Source organism: Homalodisca vitripennis, unplaced genomic scaffold (assembly GCF_021130785.1).
Source record: "Homalodisca vitripennis isolate AUS2020 unplaced genomic scaffold, UT_GWSS_2.1 ScUCBcl_5497;HRSCAF=12243, whole genome shotgun sequence".
NCBI classification, from domain to species: domain Eukaryota; kingdom Metazoa; phylum Arthropoda; class Insecta; order Hemiptera; family Cicadellidae; genus Homalodisca; species Homalodisca vitripennis.
Window position 1 is genome coordinate 4,982 of NW_025781608.1, and position 12,042 is coordinate 17,023.

The window sequence follows — 12,042 nt, forward strand, 5'->3', positions numbered from 1 at the left end:
AACGACATAAAAAATTATGAATTTTAATATGTATCAAATAAAAATATTATTGTCTTGATACATTACAAGGTCAAAAATATTTCATTCAACGTATTATAGGACTGGCCAAAATTGAGTCTAAGCATCGAAGAGAAAATTGTTGTGTAAAATCTTTGCAGCAAATTTTTACAACATCAATTTCTAATATTTAAACAAGATGTTTTAGTAAAGACCTATGTTAGGACAACAGTAATTCTCAAAAGTACTGAAATAACTATTGCACTAAAAATGAGTTTAGGTTTTATATATATATATATATATATATATATATATATATATATATATATTATATATATATATAAAACCTAAAACTAAACTATTTTCGAATATATATATATATAATATAGTTTTATATATATAGTCGAAATATTAAAGGATTATATGAAATTTTTCTCTTGTATTGTATATTATATATATATATATATATATATATATATATATATATATATATATATATATATATATAGTTATATAGACTACTCAATCGGAACTCCCCCGTCGCTTGTATGCGCCTTACCGTACTCTTTGGTGAGACCCTTATCCACTATGTCATTAGGAACTCACGGTAGGTTCTACCCGACAGAACGGCGTCGGTATATCGAACTCACCTTCGCTGTCTTCCAACATACCGCACTCTGGCGTCACTACAACAGTCACGACGACCTCTGACGAAATTATATGCGGAACACCGTACTCTTTGAAGAGATCCGCTCAACCCGACGGAACAGCCTCCACGGATTATACTCATATTTACCATTTACCGACAACCTGTACTCTTTTTTATTTACAACGTATATATAGCATCTGTATTTTGTTTACAGAGAATCGGGTTTTTGTGTGTGACCTAGTGTTACGTATATTGTCTTTGTGAGTGTGAATTGAGTTTAATGTTGTAACTGAGGACTGTTTTTAGTTGTTTTCCTTTAGTTTTGGCGTTTAAATCTTACAATAATTAACAGTTCTGTGAAAAACGAGTAACTACGATACAAGACGAAATGCTGATTCCAGAGAACTACAGCTATGTCTAAAGACGACCAAAACACAGGTAAGTTTGACCATATGTACTCGTACATTTCCTATGATATATATTCCATCATTACAAAGATGGCTAAATATTAAATGATAGCTGTTAGTTCGCGCAGTCATCGCTCCATCGTAATATATACGATAAGAAAATGTCTATAAAAATAATCAAACTGAAACACGAAAATCCAACAGCTCGGGGTCTTTACAGATCGGGATACCGATCCGGACGGTTGACAGCCTCATAGTCACGCCGGAAACAAACAACATACCATCGACAGAAGTGGGAACGAGGTGGGGAGGGGTTGTCACGAACACGACGACAACTCAAGTTTGTCAGTAAACGTCGGTGACTCGATGGGTGATATCGTTTCAACTCGGGTTACCGACGTGTTACAATTTAGTTTTTTTTTTATCGGGGTCTTTTATATATAACAGGGAAGCGTACCACTACTGCCCAGTTAATCTCCAGTCCCCTCAACCGGAACATATCGTCCACTCTTCACGGAATCGGCCTACAGTTGTGCGAGTTGAGAGAGCAGTCTTTCAAGCAGAACCAACACGCGGTCGATCCAGATGTCGCGTCCACCCGTGTCTTCTACTCGGGAGAATAAACGGATAAGGATTCATGGAGATCAGAAAATGGAGGAGAACGCCGTTAAGGTCTTCCGCGCCACATTCGAGTCGGGCCGCGTTTTTACAGTGTCGGGTATGAAAAAACTCATCAATATGGGATTCAACCTAAACAGTGCAATCCACCAGGAAACAGGATGGAGCATCTTACACTACGCGGTGAAATCAACCGATTTCCAATTTGTTAAATTTCTACTGAGTGTTAACGCGGATCCAAACAATACAGACAAAAAAGGACGGACGCCTTTGCATTATTCCGTCTCCAAAAACTTATCCGCCTATGTGAAACTTCTGATTAAGCACGGTGCCGACCCGAACCGCGAGTGCAACGAACATCTTACACCAACAGCACTCGCCGTCGCCGAAGACAATTCAGAGATGCTGACACTCCTAATATCCCTCGGAGCCGACCCCGACCGTATCGTAGAGTTGGATGGCCAGCAGGTGACACCTCTGCAACTCGCAGTGAATGTGTACAATTTTAAAATCGTACGGCTGTTGTTGGAGAATGGTGCGGATCCAGACAAAAGTGTCCCCGCGACGGGAGAAACAGCGTTACACGTCGCCGTACGCGTCCGTCCACTCGAGAGAAGACAGCTGATAGCTCTGCAATCCATGTTGTACACATTGATTGCGCGCGGCGCCTCACTCGAGACGACACGAAACGATAGTCTTACCCCATTACAGGTGGCCATATTGTATAGGAGATATGATGCGGCAGGGATTTTAATCAACGGCGGATCAAGACTGAACGGTACAATCGAAGGAGGTGAATTTCGGGGGCGTGCGGCATTTCATTTAGCTGCAACTTCGCTGGACGTCGATTTGATCGATCTCTGTTTGAAGTATGGAGCCGACGTGAAAGTGTGTGACAGCTACGGGATAGACCCTCCGGCCAGTGTTTTGACGGCCGCGATATACGAATTTGAAGAAAAAGGAGTGGGCAATTCCGAAGTCGTGGTGGAAATTTTAAAAATGTTCACGAGGTGCAACTATCCAGTCGATGTCATACAGGAATTTTGGGAGCATGTTAAAATATCTACATTAAAAAAAAAATCTACAGTTGTCTTTAAAATGTTGGATTCTGTACTAAAGACGCAAAATGACTTTTTAATGAAATTGATGCACCTGGATGTAAGGGGTATTGAGAAGATCGTCGCGGCGGGTGCCGAAGTAAGGTGTTGCAGCCAAGGAACCCCGTTCCCTCTCCATTATATCGCCTCGAAAGGGGACGCGAGGATAATGAGAATACTTCTGAGCGGAGGCGTACAGACAAACCGCTTGGATAAAAGCGGAGAGACCGCCCTGCACAAAGCGGCGAGTATGGGTCACGTCGACTGCTGCCGTCTGTTGCTGGAGTATGGGGCGGTATACAACTACAAAAGTCGTCACACGTGTCGTAGGACGCCCGCACAGTTGGCGAGGTCCGTTGGGCACACGGGAGTGACATCGTTGTTGTCCACCATCGACGGATATTTCAAGCGACTGCGGATTGGTAAATTCAAACAGCCAAACCCCGACGACGAACTGTTTACTGCCGTTATGAACTGTCGTTCCAGTGGAGGGACCACCCTGCTGGGAAGCGCCGTCCACCTCGCGTTGAAAAGAGAAGCCGAAATCTTGATGGGTCTAAGGTTAAGAATGAGTGATGGTGTTTCATAATCTTTTGTAAAATAAAGCTAATTTTTCAACACTGTTGTACGTATTTTCAGACATTCTCCCATCCGCGTCCTTTCACGAGGGCACGTGTTGAAAACCCCCCCCCCGTATTGTTCCTAATGGTAGGAAAATAAGGTTCTATCCTCGTGTTTGATGTATAGAGGAGAAAACCTGATACCCGAGAAGGTATTATCCATTCGCTTTTGCTCGAAAAATGAACGGTCGTACCTACAGCCTTGATGTTTATATCTAATAGCGACAGACAACTCGTGACCTTGTTATAAATATACAGTAGGGAAAAGAACTTGTTGGTATTGACTCTGTCATGGCATTGTAACCCTAGACATGATCTGAACACCGACAGTCTTCTGGTGGAATAAATTAAAAATCAAAATACAATGTAAATCGTTTATTATTCATATATATTTATGAAAGCAGGTAGTGGTTTTGTGAACAGCCGCTGCAGATACGGTATACGTGGTTCCATCTCTCACAGTACAGTCGCCAGAAATATGCACCGAATTTTTCGTCTCCTCTGACAACGCGACGAACGGTGTCGTAAGGTAGCCAAGCGATGATCTCGTACTGGACTTCCAGTGGCAGGTGTGCGACGGCTTCCAGAACAGATACGCGAATGGGGTTCGGAGGAAACGCAAAAGGATCGTCCGCGTCCATCTACTGACTGTTGTGATCTTCTCCGCAGTGTACCGGTTACGGAATTAAATCATCCCGTCTCACGCGACACTCGGTACGAGATCACTCGTACCGAGTGTCGCGATCCCGGTGTTCGTGTGCACTCCTTACACCGTCACCGGCCGGAGAGGTCGATACGGAGTCGGGCGGCGAATTGAATCGTAAATGACACTCTCGACTCTGGTTACCCGTCGCGTTGGATTTGGCCTCGTGTTTAGCCACCGTCTCGAACGTGTACCCCTCCAGGTTGGTGGACACCTCACCAACAGTGTCGATGATGCCCGTGTAAATAGTCGCGGCGCCTATTTCTTTTGCACTGTTGACGGCGTAGCCACGCCTGGCGTTGAGGTTCTCAAAACCTCTGTCGATGAGCGTCGTGACACATTTGTCGAACAGCATCAGTAGGACGTGACAGAGCAGGTCGTTGTTGCGTTCTATCGTCTGTACGGCGCGTCGTTCCAAAGCAGCATCGCACGCGGTGCTCCGCTCACCCATCGAATCGATTTTGTCTCTACGCTTTTTTTCAATTACCGTGGATATCGCCACTTTGGTGTTGTCCCGTTTGCGTTTTCTCGGTTCCCTGGCGAGACAACAGCTGAGACCGGCAGAGGACGTGGGACGTCGCAGACAGTCGAAATTAACATTGTAACGACGATTCAATTGTGCTGGCGTCAAGTACAACACGTAAGCGACGTAGTTGTGTAGAGCGTCCAAATCGGTCACTAGAATTAACATCGCGTTCGCGCCCTCTCCGGCCCCTTCCTTCGGTGGTTGTTGAAACGGCGTGTTGTCGTGTAGCGAGGTGAAAGTGGGTGAGGCGCCCGAGTCGTGTCGGGACGTGAACGAGGGTCTCGTCCCACCGAGTACCCGGCGTTCGGCGAGTCGAGCCACAAGGTCGAAGAGCTGTTGATCAGTGTACTGAGCGCGGTTCACGTGAGTTTCCGGTGTATTTGGATCGGCATAATCACCACAAACGTCGAAATTGTTTTCCGCGTAGACTTTTTCGGCGAGTGATATGACCGCCTCGTCTTCGGGCGAAGCGTTTGTAAAAAGAAATGCCTGCAAAAAGTCAGAGTGCATGCAAAAAAGGTCGGGACTCTCCAGATTCAAAACTTTGGCGATGAAAGGTCGGTTCGTGCGTAACATGGATTGTGTCGAAAAATATCGCGTAAGACACGCGGACACGGCTCGTACCAACGCCTTCGCGATGTCCAGTGGTGAGCCGTTCACGAGACCAGCCACGTACGCGTCATACGCCGAATACGCGATTTGCATCCGTTCCAGAAAGAGGTCTTCCGAAGATACGTCTTTGACGCTCACGAGTACACCGTCGAACACGCGGAACCCGCGTTGGGCATCCTGTTCTTTAACCACGTTCCAACGTATGAGTTCCCGGTCGGCCGCCGTTCGCCGGTTGTAACCGCCGAAAACGTTGCTGAAGGACGACGGAACCGGGATGGCCGGCCCCAAATCTCCAACCACGCCTAGCGTCGGGGACGTCTTAATAGGTCCTGGGTGTATGCGCTGTCCCGATCCGTCGTTCTCGCGACGAGCGAACCCACTTCGAAACCGACCGTCGCCCGCAATGCCGTGACTAGCAACAGTCCCACCATTCTCGACTCGGTGGCGGTTTCTGTCCGAGCCGAACAGCGTATTGGAAAGTACGGATGCCATCAAAAGGTAAATTGTTGGTCAAGACTTAGTGTAACGTAACGTGATTTTTGCCGCGTTACATCCAACAGACACGATGGTTGTTAATCTCGAGTTTACTACACGACCGTCAACGTTTACTCTCTCTCTCACCCCCTCCCTCTCTCTCTGTGTGTGTGTGTTGAGTGGGTGAGTGTGAACTTTTATCAGTCGGCGGATACCACACCGTGAGAAATAAACACTCAGTACGAGATGAGAAACTACGGGTAAAGGGTCTCGCGTACCACGGAGTCACGAAGTAATGCTGGAATGGCGAGGGGCAACACCCGGGATATCGATCTCAACTACACGGACAAACCGTTCGTGTACGACGTAAATACCGGTATACGGTCACCACGAAACGGATTCAAAGGATGTGGTGACCGCTACACGGTCGACGACTCGTGGAGTGACGAAAGGGATATCGAAAAGTACGCGCTCACACCGGAAGAAGTTTTACGTCTCAGGTTGTGTTTCGACCGCATCAACAGAAAATCTAAAAGAGAGAATGTTCCTACCAACCGGTCACCGGCGATGAGGTACTGGCAACGGAAGAGGGAGAGACTGCGTTCGCTGTTCAACGCCAAATATTTTCGTCTGAAACAGTTGGCGATACGCACGAACTACCGTTACAACATGCGCAACTATATCATAACGCCGCCGATCACACAGTGCACCCACCAATACGACACCATGTTGAGACGTCTATGCCGTCTAGACGGGCTATCACCACAAGAGTTGCAAGAAAAACGCATGTTCATACACCACCACGACCGGCGATCGCGGCGCGGAGATACGGCGGATAGATCGCGTCAGAAACCGTCCCATGTTAACAACGACGCACTCCAAAAGCTGTGGAAATCGCTGATGGAAACCGAACTGGTGAATAAAAGCATCAAAGACCAGACCCAGGGCGGGAAGAGCTTTCTCAAACAACTCGTGATTCCCGGCAAGATGTTGAACTGCCTTTACGGAAAGGTTCTACCGGATCCCACGTTACGACCCGACGAGATAGGGATTCCCAATCACGTGATGGAGGGCCTCTTCGAGTCGGCGGACATGAACAAAGTGGCGGCCGTCGTGAAACGAGACCCGGTGTTCTCCTCGGACGCCATCACCACGTTCACGCGTGTCGTTCGTAACCAGTATCCGTACATAACCCTACCGTCTGAAATAATCACTAACAAAGCGTTGGATTTCGACGGTGACAATGTATCGATAATGTTAGTGCACAGTGGTCGCTGTTTCGTGGAAACACTGATGCGACTGTCGGCTAAGATCGCCATGTACTGTTATTTCTACAGAACGCGATTGACGTTCAGCCAGACCAACGGATTTCGAATCGCGGGATTCCTTCATCACTTGCGAGAAAGGTCTACGGCGAGGGGAGAGAGCGACGCGGTGGAGGAGTACTTGGGTCGAACTTTCACCCACTGTCGGTATCGTGTACACCAGAATTCAAAAGTTTCACTACAACTGAACGAGACACTGTTGTCTTTGGCACAACAGTACGGTCCGTTCGTAGCCTACGGCTTCATGATGAACGTGAGGTCACTGTCGTTCACCGGTTACAACGCGGGTCGTATCTATCCGATTGGTCCCGACCCGCGTCCAATGGCGTTGCACATCGCAGAGTCCGGCAGTAAGGGTACGAAAGAGGCGGTGGAACGCATGTTCGCTATGACGGCGACGAAGGAGTCGCGGTCCGTCGAGACTCTGGAGTACGCAAAAACATTTATAGAAGCAAAAACGCTGATCCGTAAACAGGGCCACGATTCGAAGAAGATGGACTCGGCGTTCCAGAACATCGTGGTCAACCACGACGACGACTTGATCATGCGGGTGAACAACACCGTGTACGATCTCGGCCACCTGATAAATTACATGCAACGGGAGTGGATAATGTCCGACCTCACGGCCCGAACCATACTGGACGGTATACAGGAGAACGAAGCCGCGTTAAGGCTGTCCGCCGTGCAACGCGAATACGGGTCGCACTCAAACGGAGATCGTAAAACAATCGACGGCTACTACAACCGTTGGGACGGTGTCGTCGAAAAAGTACTGTATGGCTGAAAGAATTGTTTTCAGATCACATAACCGTTTATTTCAATTTATACAATAAAACTTTCAAACAGGTAGTGGCAATTGTTATTATTTTACACAGTTTAACGACTATCCCTCGACGCAACACCGTACTTTTCCAGATCCTTCAGAAGGATCTGTTTTATGGGTAGGAATATAGGTTTTCGGTTCGCATCCACCAGTTGATGGCAAGTAGTCGCCAAAGCGGACTCGATGTGACTCAACTCTTCGACCTTCTGGAAGGATACGACGACCGCTTTCGTCGTGTCGTTAGAATCCACGAACGCGCTCAGGTGGTACCAAAAGAGGTACAACAGTTGACTGTACACTCTAACGTAGATCTTGTTAGCCACTCCCGGCGGTACCAAACCACGCTTGTTCACGCCCGGGTCGATGAGCGGTATGAAGACGATTTTGTCCTTCTGCAAGTGCATCAACGCGTCCTCATCACTGAGCCTGAAGCGGTTGTCACAGAAGAGGAAGACGCGCGTTACGTTCACGTCCCTGTAAACCGTTCTGTATTTCTGCAGATACCCGTATTGGTGTGTTTCAACGTTGTCCGCCACGTCCGCGGTGTTTCCGACGGTCCTGTCGAAATATCTTCGCGTGCACAGGTCGTAGCAGCCTACCAGTTGACCGATTTTAAGAGCGGACTGTGTCTGCATAGTAGAATAGAGTGTAAAGGTCTGAAACGATGATCGTCGGGTGTAGCACGGATGGACCTTGTGGTAACACCGCTGTTTCCAAGGCTGAAGTGGCGGAAGCGAGAAGGCTCTTCGCACTACAACTACCCGCGGCTACTTCGGGCCTTTCTATAGTGCAGGAACTGGCGGTGGCGGCGGCATCTAAAACGGTGGCGGCGTCCACGTCAACCGGTCGCGATCCGATATCGACGGTACACCGCGGCGATATCGGATCGCGACCCTGGACGATGTCGAGACGAGTCGTGAACTCTCACCTGGATTATTTTCGAAAATTCGCGCCGTTCAGCGAAGGTAATTTTTCCAAAGAGACAATATACGGATTCCTGTTTTTCGCCGTCGTGGAGAACCGTGTGAGAATGTCGTACGCCAAACGAGTGTTACGCAGTCTGTTGTCGTACGCACGGCGCCACTTAGCGGAGAACGGTGGATCCGATCGACTGAAGGTGGTGATAGAAAAGCCGGAGGGGCGATCCACGGTAATGGACATCAAACTGACCCCGGAGAGTGTGGCGTTTTTCAAAGAAAACCCCCGTGGAACCGTCGTGAGATCGAAAGTCTTCTACCACCTGATGAATTCCGTCGGTGAGCAGACGAAGAACGAGCGTTTGAAAAACGCGGTCTGCGAAGCGCGAAGGCCCAGGGAACTTGTGTTCAGCGAACAACAAAACGCGACTCTACTCTCGTTCGTTTTCAACACGTTGTGTGTGATCTACGAAAAATATTCGGTACGAGGCAACTGTTTTCGAAACACCGTTCACAGTGACGGGCAGAGCGACGCGATCGACACGCTCGTCTCGCGTGACACGGCTTTTAACACCCCGCGTCGACAGGTGGACACGGAACGCACGGTGTTCGAGTTCTGCGTCGCGTTTCTGCTCGGATTTCTGACGGGTGCGCGCGTTAAATCCACCATCGCGCGACTGACCGTCGCGGAGATCGACCGCTTGATTCGCGGAGGTACGTTAGAAAAGTTCACCAAAGCCTCCTTCGCACGCGTATTCGTGCCCGAGTCTCTGGTTTACTCCAGCAATGGCGGTGTTGACGCGCGTCGTGAAATCGGTGTTGATCCTCGTGAGCCGAGTTCGGTGGCACGACTACTGTACCACGTAACCGTACTGAGACGCAATCCGCTGTTCTACCCAACCGGTCACGCGCGTGAAATCGACTGGCGGGGGAATGTGCGGTCTGTCGGAGACTTCGTGCGTGTCGAGGACCAACCGTTCTTCCTCAGCAACGGACGTCAGCTCGACTACGCGTTCGAGAGGATATTCACGAAACTCTTTTCACAACGCCGACCGAAAGGCGTTTTCTGGCACTCGCAGCGGCGGCGGTATTTAGGGTCCGTGAACGAGAAGTATGGGGCGGTGACCGCCAGTAAATCGGTCGGGCACGCCGACGTGGCGACTACGATGTCATACATAAACAAGAGTATGCATCGTGACGACACGAACCGACGTGCCGGTGAGGCGGTCCGCGAGGAGATAGTGCGACTGATGACGCAAAAGTAAAGTAGGACAGGGTCGTTGGTCCGATGGGGTTCGTGAGAATAAAAACAACGAGTAGAAACACAAGTTTATTCGAGACGTGAATTTACAAAACAGTGTAGTGGCTGTAACTAACAACCGCGAAACATCGTTTCGATTATGAACTTGCAAGTAAGGACACTCATGACGACCGCAGACGTAGCGGATACGGCCAACAGCGGCATGTAAAACAGGTGAAGTACCCAACGGTTGTCGAAGCTGGAACGCGCGTTTGAGATTTTAAAACTCGGTGGTTGGGCGGGCGGTTCGGTCCGTACGATCCTCAGGGATTCTTCCTGGAATTTCTTCAAGGCTTCGTCGATTCCGCTCATCGAAGTTGTAATGTTCAATTTAATGAAACGGAACTGTCCATTTTTCGTTTGCCGCTCCAACGAGTACGAGAAGTCGGTCAAATTCTCGTGTAGCATCTTCAGTGTCTTGTGACGAACAAGTACCAGATTCTGGCGTACGTCCGGCATCATCGGTACGGTGTCCGCAGTGACGTTGCATCGCACCGGTTCACAACCGTCGCAAATATTCAGCGCTATTACCGTGGACACTATCCACAACAACAACGCGTCACAAACTATCCACGTGACTACGTCAACAATCGTTACCGTAAAAAGGCGCATCCTGGCGATCGGCGTCGTGCGACAACACATCCACGTCTGGTAAATTGAACAACTGTGTGAGATTCTATCGGCTGTTCACGTAGCTGCGAGGACGTGTAGGTAGTGGACCGGAGTGTTCTCGACACTCCTTACCCCCTCTCTTTCACATTTTATCCGTTCATAGTAAGCAGATCTTTGGTTTCGGCGGCCAGTATGGATACGCATAACGATTACAAGGACGGTGCTCTCACCGATGATGACGAAGAACCGAGTGGAGACGGCCGGCGTACCACCGCGTCCCCGCCAACGTCCGGGACCGTGAAGAGTGATGGTATTCTGCCAACAACTCACACAACCACTTCGCCACACAAGAGGAACGCGAAACGCGTGATGTGCGTCAAATGCGAGCTCAGTGTTTCGAAAGTGTATTGGAAACGCCATATAACGACGAAAAAACATCTGTCATCCAGCATTAATCCGCGGCCGCCGGTTCCAAGCCGCTGCGATATGGAATCGCCGTCGGTCAGTAGCGATTTTCCAAAAACGAACAGTGGAGAGTCGGGGCCCGTCCCCCCGAAGATCTCACGCGTCGTCGTCAGGGAGGAAAAGGACATGAAAGACGTTGCCGTCGACCTGTCCCACAGTCGTATCGAAACGCAAACGTCCCAACAACACCCGGGGGGATCGCCGTCGGTCTCTACCGATTTACCAAAAATGCACAGCGGAGGACAACTTTGGGAGGAAAAGGACATGAAAGATGTTGCCGTCGACTTGTCCCACAGTCGTATCGAAACGCAAACGTCCCAACAACACCCAGGGGGATCGCCGTCGGTCTCTACCGATTTACCAAAAATGCACAGCGGAGGACATCTTTCTGGCGGGGAGTCGGGCCCTTTCCCTCCGACAATCTCGAGTGCCGTCCCGGAGACCGTCGAGAGCGACTCGGCCTCGGCACCTGCACGGCCGTGTATCGATTGTGGAAAACAAGAGGAACGGAACGCGATTAGCTCGCGGCCACGGCTGACAGTCGACACAGAAGCTGTCAACGAGGGGACACCGAAAACTTGCCAACCCATACTGCTGACGCTGCTGGGCCTACAGACTAAACAGACATCTTCTTTGGTCGCTACAAATTCTCAAAACATACACAACGGTGGACATCTTTCCGACGGACAACCGAGCGCCTCACCACCGAAGATCACACCCGTCGTGGAGGAGGGGCAACGAGATACTAGAAAACAAGAGGGACTGTGCGCGCCGAGCCTGCAAGTTAAAACGAAACAAAGGCGCGCTTACTTTCAACCACGTGAACGTATTGAAAATCTTTCGAGCCAGGGTAACGAGAAGGTATGCGCCAATCGCTTACTAGAAGAAATCGTCTCT

The 12,042-nt window shown here is 49.3% G+C and overlaps 1 protein-coding gene across 1 annotated transcript; it reads left to right on the forward strand.

The window, feature by feature from the left end:
• The first annotated feature begins 1,495 nt into the window (after nucleotides 1–1,495).
• Nucleotides 1,496–3,357, forward strand: LOC124373414 (poly [ADP-ribose] polymerase tankyrase-1-like). Its single transcript, XM_046831787.1, has one exon. The coding sequence runs from the start codon at nucleotides 1,639–1,641 to the stop codon at nucleotides 3,355–3,357; it is 1,719 nt and encodes a 572-aa protein (XP_046687743.1). The 5' UTR covers nucleotides 1,496–1,638.
• The last annotated feature ends 8,685 nt before the right edge of the window (nucleotides 3,358–12,042 follow it).

What these genes read in the sequence shown, in the direction of transcription:
- LOC124373414 (XM_046831787.1), top strand. Translation starts at nt 1,639, where the DNA reads ATGTCGCGTCCACCCGTGTCTTCTACTCGGGAGAATAAACGGATAAGG.